This window comes from Pipistrellus kuhlii, unplaced genomic scaffold (genome assembly GCF_014108245.1).
Source record: "Pipistrellus kuhlii isolate mPipKuh1 unplaced genomic scaffold, mPipKuh1.p scaffold_m20_p_48, whole genome shotgun sequence".
NCBI lineage: Eukaryota > Metazoa > Chordata > Mammalia > Chiroptera > Vespertilionidae > Pipistrellus > Pipistrellus kuhlii.
Window position 1 is genome coordinate 1,350,289 of NW_023425549.1, and position 17,829 is coordinate 1,368,117.

Below are 17,829 nucleotides of genomic sequence, written 5' to 3' on the forward strand. Positions count from 1 at the left end.
GAAGATAATAAAGTGCTGACATTGACATCAAGGGTGATCCTGTGTTGCGCATTCATCATGTACATGAACCTGTGGTAAATGCGGTCCCTCCTTGCCCTCCCTTCTCCCTTTAGAGAGAGCACAGGACCTGGTTCTCCCTCCTGTTGTCTGCCGCACACACCCCAGTGTTCCCATGTGGCCCTGCACGTCCAGTAGATGTCCAGGACCCAGTTCTGGGAGTGATGCTCTGAGCATCCCAAGCACTTTCCTCAGCTAGGTCCCAGCCTAGGCCCCGTGTGGGCAAGTGAGTGACCTGCTTTTCAGGAACCAGAGTTCCATTGGACTCTCCCAGACTTCTCCAGAGGTTCCCAGTCCCTCATTCCTAGGAGGAGCTAGGGGCCTAGGAGTCTTACCCCTTAGCTTTCCCCCATGTGCACCCACCCACATATTTCTTCCCAGGGATCCAGAGTTCTCCCTAAAAACACTCTCTCCACACTTTTTAAATTCTTTCAACTATCAGAGTCTTCTCCAACCCCTCCCCGAATCTGGGCATGGGGTTCTATGAACTGACCCTTCCATTCATCCATCCTTGAGATGGATCCCCAGGGCTCATCACAGGCTGGGAGGAGCAGGGGCAGAAGAGGCTCAGCCTGGGGGTGGGGAGGAAGCACATATTGTCTCCTTCTCCTTCACCGCTGGGAGTTAGTCGTAGGGAGATTGCCTCTAAAGTCGTTTGTTGGGGGAACAGACACAGAAACACACAGGAAAACGTACAGATACCACTTGGGAGTGATGTAGACCTTTAGACTTTTTTTTTGTCGTCTGGGAAGCTCTTTATTTAACTGTAAAATTTGAATGATAGCCTTGCTGGATATAATAATTTTGGTCTCAGATCCTTGCTTTCCATTACCTTGAGTACTTCATGCCATTCCCATCAGGCCTGTGGAGTTTCTGATGAGAAATCAGGTGTCAGCCTTATGGGAACTCCTTTGTAGGTAACAGTTTTCTTTTCTCTTGCTGCCTTTAAGATTCTCTCTCGGTCTTTAATTTTTGGCATTTGAATTATGATGTGTCTGGCTGTGGGCCCTCTTGGGTTCTTCTTGCTTGGGATTCTCTGTGCCTCCTGGACTTGTGTGATTTTTTTTTTTTTTTTTTTTTTTTTTTTTTTACCAGATTGGGGAAGTTTTCTGTAATTATTTTTTGAACATGTTCTCTGTCCCTCCCTCCCTTTCTGCCTCTTTCAGCACACCTACTATGTGAATATTGTTACATTTCATGTTGTCCCACTGTTCCCTTAAGCTGTTCTCCTGTTTTTTAATGGTTTTTCTTTCTGGTTCTCTGATTGAGTGATTTTTTTTTTCCAACTCTGTCTTCTAATCACTGATTCTATCCTCAGCTTCCCCTAATTGGCTGTGTATTCCTTCCAGTGTTATTTATTTGTGCTATGTCATTTTGTATTTCTGTTTTCAGAGTAGAGTTACTATATATATATATATATATTTTTTTTTTTCCCCCATGCTGTTGAGCATTTTTATCATCATTACCCTAGACTCTGTTTTGGATAAATTTATTACCTGTGCTTCATTTATCTCTTGTTTTGAAGAAATCTCTTGGTTTTTCATTTGGGGGTTGTTTCTTTGTCTATTCATTTTGGCTGTGTGTTTGGATTTGTGACTGTATTAAGTAGATCTGCTACACCTCTCAATCTTTAGTGCAGAACAGCATCAAATGCTTTTCTGAATAATAAGATCAGGCAAAGACTTAACGACTCCAGGGACTGCCTGTGCCTACAGACTGAAAGGATTCTGACTTGAGTTGCCCTCTGGCCAGTGGTCGGCATACTCATTAGTCAACAGGGCAAATATCAACAGTACAATTGAAATTTCTTTTAAGAGCCAAAATTTTGAAACTTAAACTTCTTCTAATGCCACTTTTTCAAAATAGACTCACCCAGTCTGTGGTATTTTGTGGAAGAGCCATACTCAAGGGGCCAAAGAGCTGCATGTGACATCTGGAGCCATAGTTTGCTGACCACAGCCCTCAGGCAATTGTCCTCATGTGTGGCAAGAGTTTTTCTTTTTTTTTCAACAGGGTTGGGTAGTTGCTTCTACCTGGAGGCTAACTGTTATTTTTAGACTCTTAAATGGCCTCAGGAACTCAGTACTTTGGGGCAAGGTGTTTCCCAATAGGATGGGTCAACTCTCTTCCCTCAGGCAAGGCCTGCTGCATAGCAAATGTCTGTGTGGGAAAGATGTCCTCTGCTGATTAGGGGACTGACTCAGCACAGGAAATCTTGGTGTCTGCCTTCTGAGCTCTCATCTCAGAGCCCCCAATCCTGGCTTCTGCTCCCAAAGCTCCAGTCTGCTCTGCCTCTCTCTGCTTGGGCATAAAGTGGGTGGCTCCACAGGGAATTTTGTGTGTTGGCCCTTTGAGAGGGTGCCTGAATTTCCAGCATCTCTCCCTGCTTTTCACCCAGGTATCATGTGGGTAACATTCTTAGTTCTGTTACTCTTTACTGGGGGCCCCAGCTTGGGGATTAGACCTCAGAGTTAGACCTCAAACTCCACAGCTGAGACATCTCTCTCTCCAGAACTTTGGTTGATATCTGTGAATGCCTGGACAGCCCTTCCCCACCTCTGCCCATCCTACCAGTCTGTATGTAGTCGACTTTTGGTCTTCCTTTATCAGGGTTCTCTCTGGCAGATCTTCTATTGATTATTAAGGTAATTTCCCCATATTTTATTTCTACTAGGTGTACCAGTTAATAATGCTAAATTTTTGTAATCAAATAAACTACAATAATTTTTGAATAAAGTGCTTTATTCAAAGTAATGTTCATCATTAGCTACACATTTCCCCATCTTTCAGGTAATTTGTGAATACCGTCCTAAGAGAACTTTTCTTGTTTTAAGAAAAACCATTCAGAGACCCAATTTTCCACTTCCTCTTACGTTTTCAAAAAATATATATTTTATTGATTTTTTACAGAGAGGAAGGGAGAAGGATAGAGAGTTAGAAACATTGATGAGAGAGAAACATCGACCAGCTGCCTCCTGCACACCCCCTACTGGGGATGTGCCAGCAACTAAGGTACATGCCCTTGGCCAGAATAGAACCTGGGACCTTTCAATCTGCAGGCCGATGCTCTATCCACTGAGCCAAACCAGTCTGGGCCCTCGTATGTTTTTCTGTTTTAATATTTTTAATATATTTCTTATTGATTTCAGAGAGTAAGAGAGAAGGACAGAGAGAGAGAACTATCCACCATGAGAGAAAATCATGGATCGGCTGCCTCCCACACAATCCCCATTGGGGATCGAGCTGGCAACCCCAGCATGTGCCCTTGGCCAGAAGCAAACCTGGGACCCTTCCATGTGCAGGCCGATGCTCTATCCATAGAGCTACACCCCTCATGGTTTCTTCGTATGTTTGGAAGTGCTGCTCAGACAGTGCGTGTGCCATCAATCAGAACAAGTGGTAATCTGAAGGAGCAAGTATGGTGAATACTGCAGGCGAGTTAAAACCTCCCAGGCAAGATCTTTTAAGGTGTCTCTAACTGGTTTTGAAGTGTGTGATAGTATATCATCATGAAGCAAAATTACTTTGCTGTGTCTTCTGGAACATTCTGGTCGTTTTATGGTCAAAGCGTGATTCAAAGTGATTATTTGTTGTCAATAGCCTCTGCTCCAAGTTTGCCCATTTTGCTGGCTTTCCTCTTAAGGCCTTCTCCTTTTTTAGCATCTTAAGGAGTTGTTCTTCCTGTTTCTCCCCTATCTGATCATACTCAGTGGGAGGAAGTCCAAACTGTCTCTCTTCTACTCTATTTTCATGGGCTTTTGCATAGCTGATTACACTCCATTTGAATTTTGCAGAATACAGTCGCTTTCCGTATTTATATTTTTATTTTTTTTACATCTTTATGGGCTCAGAACGCTGTGGTCCTGATTGTATCTGCACACTCTCTACCTCCACCTCCAATTATGGCATCATCTGACGTCAGTAACAACCAGGCTCGTGAGTGGAGGAAGCCTGTTTGACGAGGGCAGTAGCTCTCTCCTTGGCTGACTTCCATGTATGAGACGCCCTCAATTTTCAGTCTAATGATTTTAGAAAAAAAATAGTGTCTTATACAGAGAAAAATACAGTACATAGTTATAGACACAGTGTCTGGTCACAGCTGCTCTGCTGAGGGCTGGACCTCTGTGCACCCGGGAATCAGAAGACATGAGCATCCGCAGGCATATAGGAGACTTTATTGCAGACTAAGTAGCCATTGCTAACACAGGAGCTATTAGACAAAGCAGTTCTTCAAAGCAGTGGGAAGGAGATAAAAGCTCCGGACTGTGCTGAACCCCAGATCCAACAGCACTGAACCCCAGTTCTGGGATAGACCCTGGGGACCCAGGCTCATACAGAGGGAGTTTGGGCTGTGAGGCGGAATCCCAGGATAGCAGCGAAAGGCAGAGCCCCCGGAGGCACGCACATTGTGCACAGAGGACGGACTGTTGACTCTGCTGCTAGATTGCCTTAGTGGGAAGGAGACAAAAGCTCCGGACTGTGCTGAGCCCCCGTTTCGACTGCTCTGAACCCCAGTTCTAGGCCAGACCCTAGGGACCCAGGCTCATCCAGAGGGAGCTGGGCTGTAAGGTGGAAACCCGGGGGAGTGGTGAAAGGAGGTCCCGAGGTGTGCACATTACGCACAGAGAACGGACGGTTGGCTGTGCCATGGGATTGCCCTAGTGGGAAGGAGACAAAAGCTCCAGATTGCTCTGAACCCCAGTTCTGGGCTCATGGGGGGAGAGCCTACACTGTTTTGTAGCAGGTGAAACTCGAGAGCACCTCACTCTCAGAGATGCTTGCAGTGAGCACCAAAGGACTCTGAGGAACACTGAGACTCAGGAGCCGCATAGGGCATGGCTGATGGAAGCCAAGGCTGTAGGCTCCACCCTGAAACTCCGCCCCATCCAAGCTGAACACAGAGACTTTTAAGGCTACCAATTCAGGGAAGCTGCGAAAATGCCAAGACAAGGAAACAGATCACAAACGAAAGAAATAGAGGACAAAAAGTGACTGGATATAGAGTTTAAAACCATGCTTATATGGTTTTTCAAGAATTTTCTAGAAAAGGTCGATAAGACCTATGAGGTTATGAAAAGGGATCAACTAGAAATAATAAGAAATCAACAAGAAATAAAGAATACATTGTCTGAAATAAAAAATATTATACAGAGTCCTAAAAACAGAATGGAAAATCGCAAGAATCAAGTCAAAGATTTGGAACATAAAGAGCCAGAAGACACTTCTCCACAGAAACAAGAAGACAAGAGAATGCAGAAAATTGAAGATAATGTAAGAAACCTCTGGGACAACTTCAAGCGAACCAGCATCAGAATTATGGGGGTCCCAGAAGATGAGAGAAAGCAAGATATCGAAAACATATTGAAAAAAATAGTGACAGAAAACTTCCCCCACCTGGTGAAAGAATTAAACTTACAAGTCCAGGAAGCGCACAGAACTCCAAACAAAAGGAATCCAAAGAAGACCACATCAAGACACATCATAATTAAAATTCCAAGAGCAAAAGACAAAGAGAGAATATTAAAAGCAGCAAGAGCAAAGCAGATAGTTACCTATAAAGGAGCACCCATACGATTGTCAGCAGATTTCTCAACAGAAACCATGCAGGCCAGATGAGAATGGCAAGAAATATTCAAGGTGATGAATAGCAAGAACCTTAGCCAAAAATACTCTACCCAGCAAAGCTATCACTCAGAATCGAAGGTCAGATAAAGATCTTCACAAATAAAAAAAAAAAGCTAAAGGAGTTCATCACCGTCAAACCAGAATTATATGAATTGCTAAGGGGGTTCTTTCAGAAGAGAAAGTACAATAAATAAAGATAAAAACTATGAACAACAAATACTTAACTATCAACAAGTGAATCTAAAAACCAAGGAAATTAAAAAATCTGATGAACAATATTAACTGGTGAATATAATAGAATCAGAGGCATGGAAGGGGAGTGAACTGACGATTCTCAGGAAAAGGGGAGAGGGGAGTGTGGGAAGAGACTGAACATAAACTGTGCACCTATGGATAAGGACAATGGGGGGTGGAGAAAGGGCAGAGGGTTGGGTGGGAACCTGGTGGAGGGGAGCAATTGATGGGGGGGGGGAAGAGGAACATTTGTAATAATATGAACAATAAAGATTTATTGAAAAAACATAAAGTGCACAGTGGAAAAAAAACCAAAAAAACCAAAACAAAACAAAAATAAAACAAACCAACAAAGTAGTTCCACAAAGCGACCGCACACTGGCTGGTCAGTGATACATTCTCATACCAACTCAGACAAAAGAGGCCTCTTGCCAAACAGTGACATTAGTTACAGAAGATAATGGTGCACTTGTGCAGTGCGTACAGTACAACTGCTGCCATTGCCTTTGCACATCCTGTAGCAAATTAGCCTTAAACACCGGGTGTAGTCTAGTCACAGACCCACTCACAGATACAAATGTAGCAATAAATATCACTATAGTAATTCATGGTGAGCCGAGGCCAGTTTGGCTCAATGGATAGAGCGTCGGTTTGGGGACTGAAAGGTCCTGGGTTCTATGCCGGTCAAGGGCATGTACCTTGGTTGCGGGCATATCCCCAGTAGCGGGTGTGCAAGAGGCAGCTGATCGATGACTCTCTCACATCGATGTTTCTAACTCTCTCTCTCCCTTCCTCTCTGTACAATATCAATAAAATATTTTTAAAAAGTAATTCATGGTGAGATATATCAATATCAACATGGATTAGATATACATACAGCTATCGATGTCGATATAGGTATAGATATGATAAAGCTACAGACAGTGACAGCAACAGTGACAGCAAATGTTGGCATCATTATAGATATAGATATAGATATTGGCAGTTTTAAAGACAGATATACATGAAAATAGACATAGACATGTAAGTATACATATCCCCATGTTTAGCCTTCTTAATGTATCAATGCAGAAGCTGGATGCTGTGGTGTCTGCTCAGCATCTTATCCCTGTTCCTTCTCATTAGATGCTAGTTCCAAAGCTCAAGCAGCCAGGTTTTTGAAGCCTGATTGTTCAATGAGTTTCCCCAGAGAGAGTGTCTGTTAGCAGAAACCCCCAGACCTGGATTATTCACCTGAGCTGAGTCTGTGTTCACATGCTTTACACAGGATGTCATCCAGTCACTACTCCAGGTGTTGCTAATATTTCCATGTTTTAGAGGGAGGTTAAGAAAATTGCCCAAAGCTGTGTAGGGAGGAGTGAGGGGCTGGCATTTGAACATGTGCTGCTTGGCTCCTAAGGGTACGCTTTCAGCTCCCACAGCCTTCCCACAGTCCTCTCACATGATGAAGATTAAATCAGAATTTCATACACATTTACAGACGATAGTGCCAAAGTCATTTATTTGCTGTTTGATTAAGAGAGGGGTATTGGATAGCTAGGTCTGCTGTTACAAAGAGCCACAGCCTGGGGGCTAAACCTCAGGAATTCACTTGTCACAGCTCAGGAGGCAAGAAGTCTGAGATCAATGTGTCAGCAGGGCGTCTCTTCTTGGGCTTAGCTTTGGGCTTGAAGTTGTCCATCTTCATGTTCACAAGGCATTCTCCTTCTGTGTCTGTGTCCTGATCTCTTCTTATGAGAACAGTTATATCCGATTAGTGTCTACCTAGTGACTCATTTTAAGTTAATTACCTCTTTAAAGAGTCTTCCTTCAGCCTTCGCTGGTGTGCTCAGTGGTTACAGTGTTAGAAAGAGTGCCTTTACCCACTTTGGTAACAAGCACAAATGCAAACACACATACACACACATTTGAGAAAGGGATTGTGGGCAGCTCAGCCTGGATTAAAAAATCGTAAGGAATGTTTGTTCAACCCTGGACCAATGAACTTTGGACAGCAGCTGGGATCATCTAAGAATACAACAGCTCCCATGAGAACTGCGCAATTGGGCTCGGCAGGAAGAGAGGTGTTAGAGCCAGGCTGGCATGGAGAACAGGACTTTCAAATGGTGAGTTTCCCACAAAGGGGCTGGTCCCATGGATGCCAACCTGAGCTTAACTCCCAGTGGGTGAGAGATAAGGAGAAGACCCTCAGGAAGGTGTACCAACCCCATCTAGCAGCTATGATCCCTCTTTGCCTGTGGTTCCTGAGCTGGGAAGAGAAATCCTAAATCCTAAGGCACTAAGTTGTGCCTCCAAATACTGGTCAGCTGAAACCAAACTCCAGCCATGAACCAGAAATGTGCCTCGTCTTGTGGAGGAAAGTCCTGCCCACGACTGACCTAGCAGCCATCTCTTCCCGAAGCAGGTGGTGACTGAGAAGTGCGTGCCTGCTTCCTGAGGACTGCTCCGCCATGCAGTGGCTGATGAGGCTCCGGGTCCTTTGGGGCACCCACAAATCCTGCCACGCCTTCCAGCCTGCCTCTTGGCACTTGCGCTCTCAGTCTGTATCAGCAACTGGCGCCCCGAGATGGAATGACCATGACACACCTGAGAAATTTAACTTTGCAAGTGATGTCGTGGACTACTGGACTCAAATGGAGAAGGTGAGGAGAAACCTGTGATGGGGGGTGGGGATAGGCATGATCACTCTGGCTTATCTTGTTCCTCGGAGGCTGAGGGCACAGACCCAATACAGTGTCATGGGAAAAGTGAATATTTTGGGGTTCAATTCTCAATTCTCATGTTGGCCACTCCCGCACTTCTCTGAGCCTCAGTGGTTTTTATCTGTGAAATGGGGACAATCTCCCTTAAGAAACATGACAGCAGGTAAAAGCATCTGGTACAGTCAGATAATTGGGACCAAATGTAAAGTTCTAACTGCAAGGTCAGCAACTTGATGTTCACCTGAATTCTGACCATCCACTAAGGGTGAGCCTCACTGGAATTCATCTCATCAAACTTGGGCTCAACTTCAGGCTGCACAGAGGGAAGGACAGGCCCCCTGCTGGTGCACCTGTGCACTGACAGGTAGAGCTCAGTCAGGAATCCTGTGAGGAGAGGAAGGCCAGCTGCAGGCCTGGCTATGAAAGACAACGGGGATTTGAATTGGGGTCTGTCCAGAGAAACCAGTCCCTCAGCCTCTAGAGTTTACAGGTCTCTTCAGAAAACAGCAAGTGCTTGAAACGGAAAGGGGAGCTTTGATGTGTACCCCAGGGGGTGGGGTGGACCAAGGGTGGTGTTTCCAGCTACTAAGTCCCAGCTGATGATGATCACAGGGTGAAAAATTATCCAACATTATCTTTGTAGAAAGAGAGAATTCACTGGCAATGCAGCCAGAGAGTTGATGGAATTTTTAAGTTTCCAATGAATTTAACATATGCATTCACATGCTAGTGTTCAAGGCCTATATGCCTTTCATGGGGCTTCTTCCTCCTTTCTTTTTTCTTTCTCTGAATTTTCATAATAACTCCCAGGAAAATAGAGCCTTGATTATGAAGAACATTTTTTATATGCTATGTCAAGCACTTTGCTTTTAATGTTCAAATTAGATGGACAGTTTTATGATCCTCATTTCCTAGATGAAAAAACTAAGGTTCCAAGAGTTTTAAATAACCTACGGAAATTAGTTACCTAAGCAGAGGAGCAGAATTTGTGTCTAGGCTTTCTAATTCTAAAATCCATTTATTAACCTGTTCCCATGATTGGATGATGCCAAAACATCTCTTGATTTGATGAAGACCTTTGGGACCATGAGATGGCCTGGAGAGGGAGGAGGTAGAGAGGAGAGAATGAGCAATCACTTTTCATTGCATTTATCTTCATAAAATTCTCTTTTTAAAAAAATATATTTTATTGATTTTTTACAGAGAGGAGGAGAGAGAGATAGAGAGCTAGAAACGTCGATGAGAGAGAAACATCGACCAGCTGCCTCTTGCATACCCCCTACTAGGGATGTGCCCGCAACCCAGGTACATGCCCTTGACCGGAATCGAACCTGGGACCTTTCAGTCTGCAGACCAACGCTCTACCACTGAGCCAAACCGGTTTCGGCAATCTTCATAAAATTCTTATTCATTAGTTCACACATCCACCCAGGGAGATAACCACCAAATAAATAGGGTTCCCCATGAAATACTGTTCTTGTTGGGTTTTACATCATTGTTATCAGTCACTGTCAAGTCATCCATATCTCCCAATTTTCACATGCACACCTCATTCCATACATTTTCATTCTCATAATAATTCTGACCTGTCTGTTTCACTTTTCCAATTGCCTTAACCATGATCAGTGTCTCTAGTGATGCGGGGTGTCTGACACAAAGAAGTTTCTCAACAAATATTTGTGAAGTAAATTAATTTTGAAACCTGCCTAACAATCTGTAGATCTTGGTGCTGCTCCTATTAAAGACTGTGCAGAGGGCATGCCACTGGGGTCCACTTTACTTCCTGAACCTCCCTTTAAACAAATTTCCCTTAAGTTAGAAATCCAAAATTTTTATGTGCCCCCTTCTTTTTATTTTAAATACTAGAGGCTCTGTGCACAAAATTCATGCACTGATAGGGTTCTAGTGGCTGCTGCTGCTGCCGGTCGGGGCCTCCCTCCCTTGCCCAGGTTGGCCCCACCTCCTGGTTGAACTCTTTGAGGAACTCCCAGTTGAGAGGACAACTTGCATATTGTGCTCATATTATATAGAATGTTTTATTGATTTCAGAGTGGAAGGGTGAGGAAGAGAGAGATAGAACCATCAATAATGAGGGAGAATCATTGATTGTCTGCTTCCTTTACACCCCAAACAGCAACCTGGATATGTGCTCTGACTGGAAATTGAACCGTGACCTCCTGGTTCATAGGTTGACACTCAACCACTGAGCTACAAGGGCTGAGTAATGTGTTCTCTTCTGAGTGTGTGTGTGTGTGTGTGTGTGTGTGTGTGTGTGTGTTTGTGTTGGCAAAGAATTCATTATAAAACAAAAGGAAGTGCTTCATGGCACTGGCTAGTAAGTCAGTTGGTGAGATTGTTGTCCTGGACTGCCAAGGTTTTGTATTTGATCCCTGATCAGGTCACATACAAGAATCAACCAATGAATGCATAAATAAGGAAAACACCAAAGTTGACCTCTCTCTCCCTCTCTTTCTACCAGGCGTCTTCAAACTACGGCCCACGGGCCACATGCGGCCCGCAGAGGAGTCTGATCCGGCCCGCCAGGTTTTTTGGGCAGTGAGCGAAGCCGAGGTGTTACAGTAGGAATTAGTAGTTCATATAGTCCGGCCCTCCAGCTCTCTGAGGGACCGTGATCTGGCCCCCACTTTAAAAAGTTTGAGGACCCCTGTAACCAATCAATAAATAAAAAGTTTTTAAATACTGAAGCTAGCCTTTTCTACAAGCAATAAACTCACACATGTGGGAGTTTAGTTCATTTTATTGTGACTTGGATGCCTTTATTTATTCATTTATTTCTTAATCCTTATCCAAGAATTAATTTGATTTTTTTAAAGAAAAGGGAAAGGTGGAAGAAGTGGATGGATGGGGGAAAGAGCGAGAACATGGATTTGAGAGAGACATTTTCGTTGGTGGCCTACTGCAGGTACCCTGACAGGGCCAGGTATGAACCTGCATCCAAGGTACATGCCCTTGTCTGGGAATTGAACTTGCCACCCTTTGGTCTGAGGGCCAATGCTCTAATCGCTGAGCCAAACCGGCCAGAGCTTTATTTTTTCAATAATTATTAAAAATTTCCAATTACAATTAACATACAATGTTATATTCATAAGTTAAATAAATGTCTAATCATTAGGTTGTACACCTGAAACTGAGGTCTAGACTATTCCTATTACCCTAAAAACCTTTCTTTTGTCCTTTCTCAGCCAATCCCCTCCCACCCCCACCTTTAGCCCCAGGCAACCATTGACCTGCTCTTGCATCCTTTTATGTCTGGTTTCTTTTACTCAGTGTAATGTTTTTGTTCATAATTTTTATCTTTACCTTTTTCTTTATCTTCCTCTTATTAAAGATAAGCATTTTATATAATACTGGTTTGGTGGTGATGAACTCCTTTAGTTTTTTTTTAAATCTGTGAAGCAATTTATCTGACCTTCAATTCTAAATGATAGCTTTGTTGGGTGGAGTAATGTTGGTTGTAGGTTCTTGCTATTCATCACTTTGAATATTTCTTGCCACTCCCTTCTGGCCTGCATAGTTTCTGTTAAGAAATCAGCTGACAGTACTATAGGTACTCACTTGTAGGTAACTAACTGTTTTTCTCTTGCTGCTTTCAAGATTCTCTCTTTGTCTTTTGCCCTTGGCATTTTAATTATGATGTGTCTTGGTGTGTTCCTCTTTGGATTCCTTTTGTTTGGGGTTCTCTGTGCTTCCTGGACTTCCAAGTCTATTTCTTTCACCAGGTGGGGTAAGTTTTCTGTCATTTTCTTCAAATAGGTTTTCAACATCCTGCTCTCTCTCTTCTGGCACCCCCATAATTCTGATGTTGGTACACTTGAAGTTGTCCCAGAGGCTCCTTACACTATCTTCATATTTTTGGATCATTTTTTTCTTTCTTTTTCTGTTGGGTGTTTTTTGCTTCTTCGTATTTCAAGTCTTTGACTTGATTCTTGGGATCCTCTCATCTGCTGTTGGATCTCTGTATGTTATTCTTCATTTCAGTCGTGTATGATTAATTTCTAGTTGGTCCTTTTTCACATCCTTGGGGAGGGGTGTCTCACTAAATTTCTTGTAGGTTTATAGAAGATTCTTGATTAACCTTATAACCATGATTTTGAACTATAATATATACCCAGTAGTTTGCTTTCCTTCATTTTTTTCATTTGTGACCTCTTTCTTTGTCTCTGCAGTTTGGCTGCTTCTCTGTATTGATAGAGTGGCTTTGTGTGCTAGGTGTCCTATAGGGCCCAGTGGCTCAACCTCCCCAATTACCTGAGGTGGACATGCTTGGTGCACTGCTTTGTGGGCTGTGTGCACTGTCTTGTAATATTGATTGTTGTTGGTATCATTGGGAAGAATTGACCTCCAGGCCAGTTGGCTGTAAGAACCAGTTGTGTCTATAATGGGAGAACTTCAGTGCTGGATACACCATGACTTATTTCAGTGGGGCTTTGGCGCTCACCCAGTCTAGCCCCTGACTGTGTCTCTTTTGGATGTGAAGTGTTGTAATCTGGATGGGCTCACTCTGACCACTGGGTATACTGGATACAGTGGCAAAGTCAAGCAACTGCCTGAGGCCACCCAGCAGGAGCTACAGAGAGATCTGCAGATTCTTCCTCTTTGGGGCTTGGAGGTGACAGATGAGGCCCAGGTGGGAAGCAATGTAAGCTGCTATGGAGCCTTGGGTCTTCTTTTGGAAACTCTGGAGCTCTCTGACTCAGCTGCAGTTTGTTAGGTTTTAGATTGCCATTCATATGCAAAAGCCTCTGGGCACAGCTTGGATGAGGTTGTAAATTGGGTGGGGCAGGGTCTCAGGGAATCACCAGGAGGAGCAAACAGCAATGGCTGCCTATCAGCCCTGCCTGAAGAGGCTCCTGTGTTTCTGTGTCCTGTGGTACCATGAAGGAATAATGATTGCTGGAAGCACCTCTGAGAGAAAGTCGCCCTCGAGTTCCAGCCTGATTCCAGACAGTCCAGTTTCTCTCTGTATGAGTCCTCAGAGTCTCACCCAGAACTGGAGTTCAGAGCAGTGGGGAGCATGTATCTCCCTTCTAATTGAAAATGACAACACTTAAGCAATCACCAACTCCTTTCATGCATGCCTCTATACCTGCACATTTTCACACCTCCGTACCTCCCACCAGACTTAATGCACTTTTCTCTTTCCTTCTAGTTATAGAATTTCCACTCAGCCAGCCTTTCTGTGGTTCTAGATGATATTCCTTTTGTCTTTTAGTTGTAGTTTTGATGTAGTTGAGTGCCGCAGCAAGTCCAGGTGTTTACCTATGCCGCCATCTTCATAATATTATTGTCCTCACGTCGTAGATGAGAATGCTGGGGGACAAAGAGGATTGCACTGTCTGCATGGAACTGAGACATGTGGGGATGGAGCTTTAAGTCTTCAGTTGGAAACATGAAGCTATTTGTGGTTTTATGTGACTTGGGAGGAGGTGGCCATAGTAGACCAGAAGAAGTTGGCTGGATCACAGCACACCCTAACTTTCCTTGACTCTTTAAATGATTTAAAATGGGGTCTTAGTTCCTGAGCTATGCTCACACTGGAGCATGCCTATGACTGGGTTGGGGAAATAAGTGCCCTTTTCCTCTGAAGCAGGAAGTAACACATGGTGTATGATCTTGACCAGGAAGGCAAAAGAGGCCCCAACCCAGCCCTGTGGTGGGTGAACAGCCAAGGAGACGAAGTGAAGTGGAGTTTCAGAGAGCTGACAGACTTCACCTGCCGTGCAGCCAACGTCTTCACGCAGACCTGTGGCCTGCAGCAGGGAGACCGTCTCGCCTTGATTCTGCCTCGAGTGCCTGAGTGGTGGCTGGTGACCATGGGCTGCATGCGAACAGGTCAGTGACTCAGAGAGGCTCTTAGGGACCTTAGGGATGTCCTAGAGCCAACTGGTCCAGGAACACCAGCTGCTTTCTCTTCCCCTACATTCTTTCTTCTTCACAGTCTTTCTCTTTCTCCGACTCCCTCACATATTTTTACCCCTTGTTCCTTAGTCTCTCCCTCACCCTCACATATGCTCAAATGCAATCTCTCTCTCTCTCTCTCTCTCTCTCTCTCTCTCTCTCTCTCTCTCTCTCACACACACACACACACACACACACACACACACACACACACTTTCTCTCCCTTCTTTAATGATTAATTAAAGTAGTATTACATATGTGTTCTTATCTTCTTACCCCCCTTCCCCACAAGCCCCCAGCTCATGCCTTCACTGCCCTGGTGTCTATGTCCATTGATTATGCTTATATGCATTCATACAAGTCCTTTGGTTCATTTCTCCTTCTTACCCATACCCTCCCCTAACTTCCCTTTGAGGATTGACAGTCTGATGGATGCTTCTCTGTCTCTGGATCTGTTTTTGTTCATCAGTTTATGTTGTTCATTAATTCCTTAAATGAGTAAGATCATGTGATATTTATCTTTCTCTGACTTATTTCACTTAGCAAAATGCTGTCCGGGTCCATCCATGCTGTTGCAATTATTAAGAGTTCCTTCTTTTTTATGGCAGCATAGCATTCCATTGTGTAGATGTGCCACCATTTTTTAATCCACTAAACTGGTGATGGGCACTTAAACTGTTTCCAAATCTTAGCTATTGTAAATTGTGCTGCTATATAGGGGTGCATATATCCTTTCTGATAGGTATTTCTGATTTCTTGGGATATATTCTTAGAAGTGGGAATACTAGATCAAATGGAAGCTCCACTTCTAATTTTTTAAGGGAACTCCATACTGTTGTCCACCAGTCTGCATTCCTACTAGCATTGAAGATGGGTTCATTTTTCTCTGCATCCTAGATAGCAGTCGTTTGTTGATTTGTTGATGATAGCCATTCTGACAGTTGTGAGATGGTATTTCATTATCATTTTGATTTGCATTCTTAGATGATTAATGACTTTGAGCATGGTTTCATATATCTCTTGGCTTTCTGTATGTTCTCTTTTGAAAAATGTTTATTTAGGTCCTTTGCCCATTTTTTTGATTGGATTGTTTATCTTTCTTTTATTAAATTGTATGAGTCCCCTCTAAATTTTGGAGATTATACCCTTATCGAATATAACATTGACAAATATATTCTCCCAAGCAGTGGGATTTCTTGTTGTTTTGTTGATGGTTCCTTTTGCTGTGCAGAAGCTTTTTATTTTTATTTTTATTTTTTTAATTTTTATTTTATTTTATTTTATTTTTGAGTTTTAAAATGAATTTATTAAAGAATATTATTAGGAAGGCAACAACGTTTGATTTGTCATTAAAAAAAAGTCTGTTTCTTCATGCTGCAGAATATAGGTAATATAAGAGGCTACAGAGTTACAAGCATCTTGCTACTGGATTCTCTGATAGTATAGCACAGTGTAGTCGTTTCTGCAATGCTAGAATAAATAAAGTCTCTTCTATGCTTCTCTTTAAAAAGTGATGAATAACAACAGAAGATGGCATAAAAGAGCCATTTTTCTATTCATTCTGTAGTATTGGAGCCAGTATTTTTACCATCACAGGCTACAATCTTCACTTTATCCACTTTAATAAGTTCTGTCACCTCTCTGAATTCAACATCATTCAATACAAAAGTCCACACATTATCGCAGAATCTGTATATATTTAGAGAGCCCCTGAAATTGACTCTGTTCCTGACCCTTTGAGCCAATGCTGAATTTATAGCCTTATCAAACTGAAGTAGTACTTGAAGGGCAAGTTGAGGAGTGATCTGTTGAGACTGTATGAGCTCATCGACGCTTTCCTGAACACTGTTTCCCAAAGTGGTATTTCTATATAACTGATATGCCATGGCTTAGAAGGAAGGGACTTTTTCTTATTCAGTCTTGCATTGATGTTCTGTGGGCAAGGCGCTGCCCGCCGCGGAGCAGACAGGATCTGCACCGCCGGGAGCCCAGGAGGAGGATCCCACCACCTCTCCCCACTGCCTCTCCCGCTGCAGCACAAAACCCAAGCTTTTTATTTTGATATAGTCCCATTTGTTTATTTTCTCCTTAGTGTCCATTGCCCTAGGAGTTGTATTGGTAAAGATATTGCTACTACATATGTATGATATTTTGCTGTCTATGGATTTTTTCTAAGATTTTTATGGTTTCTCATATTATATTTAAGTTTTTTTTATCCATTTTGTGTTTATTTTTGTATATGGTGGAATTTGGTGGCCTTGTTTCATTTTTTTTGCATGTAAAAAAAAAAAGAGGCCTGTCCAATTTTATAAATACCATTTATTGAACAGACTGTCTTGATGCCACATACTTTCTCTTGCACAGTCTCAGACATTATTGCTTTTTTTGAAATTCATCAACTGTTAACCTTTTGCCATATTGCAGCTCCCCACTGATTTAGTAAAGAATCAGCTGCAGGCATTGTGACACCCATAAATACCATGTAAATACCCATAAACCCTGGATCCAGACATTTCCTTCACATCACCACAGCAGATGTCTTCAAACAAGAAGTCTGACATTGGTACAATATATGGTACCTGATAGCTATCCACAATCAACATTTCCCAATTGCCTTAATAATGTCCTTGACAGCCTGTTCTTTCTTTAAGTCCAAAATCCAATTGAAGATCATGCATTGCATTTAGTTGTCACGTCTTCTCCATCTCCTGTAACCTAGAATGGTTCTCTAGCCTTTTCCACATGGCAATGATATTTTGAAGTGTCTAAGCCAGTTGCTTTGCAGGCATTACACCCAAATGTGTATTTCTGTCTCTTGCTTCATGGTTATATTCATCTTAAAACATCTTAGCAGGAGTGCTGGGAGGACAGTGTTGTGTCTTTGTCAGTGCACCACATGAGGGGTCTACATAGTTGTTTTGTCTTCCAACAGTGATACAGATTATCTCATTAGAAGGGTGGTAGTCAACTGTGTCAAGGCACCTTTTCTCTTCTTGACCAGTAAGAATAACACTTATAAGATTAGTGACTATCCTGCTCCCCTACTGACTTTCACCCCATGGTTTGAGTGTCCACTGTTGATTCTTGACTGAGTTGAATATTAATATGGTGATTTACATGAGGATATTCTTTTTATATCAATCCTTCTACTATCATTAATTAGCATTCTTCTGTAGAGACTTTCCTTCCCATTTCAATTACTTATCTATCTATCTATCCATTATCTATCTATCTATCTATCTATCTAGCCATCCTCTATCTATCTATCTACCTATCTATCTAATTTAGAATC

At 42.8% G+C, this 17,829-nt stretch overlaps 2 protein-coding genes across 5 annotated transcripts in view; one reads left to right on the top strand and one right to left on the bottom strand.

Moving 5' to 3' along the window:
* The first annotated feature begins 7,885 nt into the window (after window positions 1-7,885).
* The window catches only part of LOC118704873 (acyl-coenzyme A synthetase ACSM1, mitochondrial), a 37,161-nt gene continuing 27,217 nt past the window's right edge, over window positions 7,886-17,829 (top strand). For all 4 annotated transcript variants that reach the window (XM_036412925.2, XM_045572472.1, XM_045572474.1 and 1 more), the window contains exons 1-3: window positions 7,886-8,021; window positions 8,318-8,558; window positions 14,261-14,471. In XM_036412925.2, coding sequence (XP_036268818.1) covers window positions 8,367-8,558; window positions 14,261-14,471 — 403 coding nt within the window. In that variant the 5' untranslated portion in view covers window positions 7,886-8,021; window positions 8,318-8,366. The remainder of the gene's footprint in view (window positions 8,022-8,317; window positions 8,559-14,260; window positions 14,472-17,829) is intronic.
* Window positions 15,821-16,578, bottom strand: LOC118704913 (transcription initiation factor IIA subunit 2-like). Its single transcript, XM_036413002.2, has one exon. It carries the CDS (start codon window positions 16,421-16,423, stop codon window positions 16,094-16,096), a length of 330 nt encoding a protein of 109 aa, XP_036268895.1. The 5' UTR covers window positions 16,424-16,578; the 3' UTR covers window positions 15,821-16,093.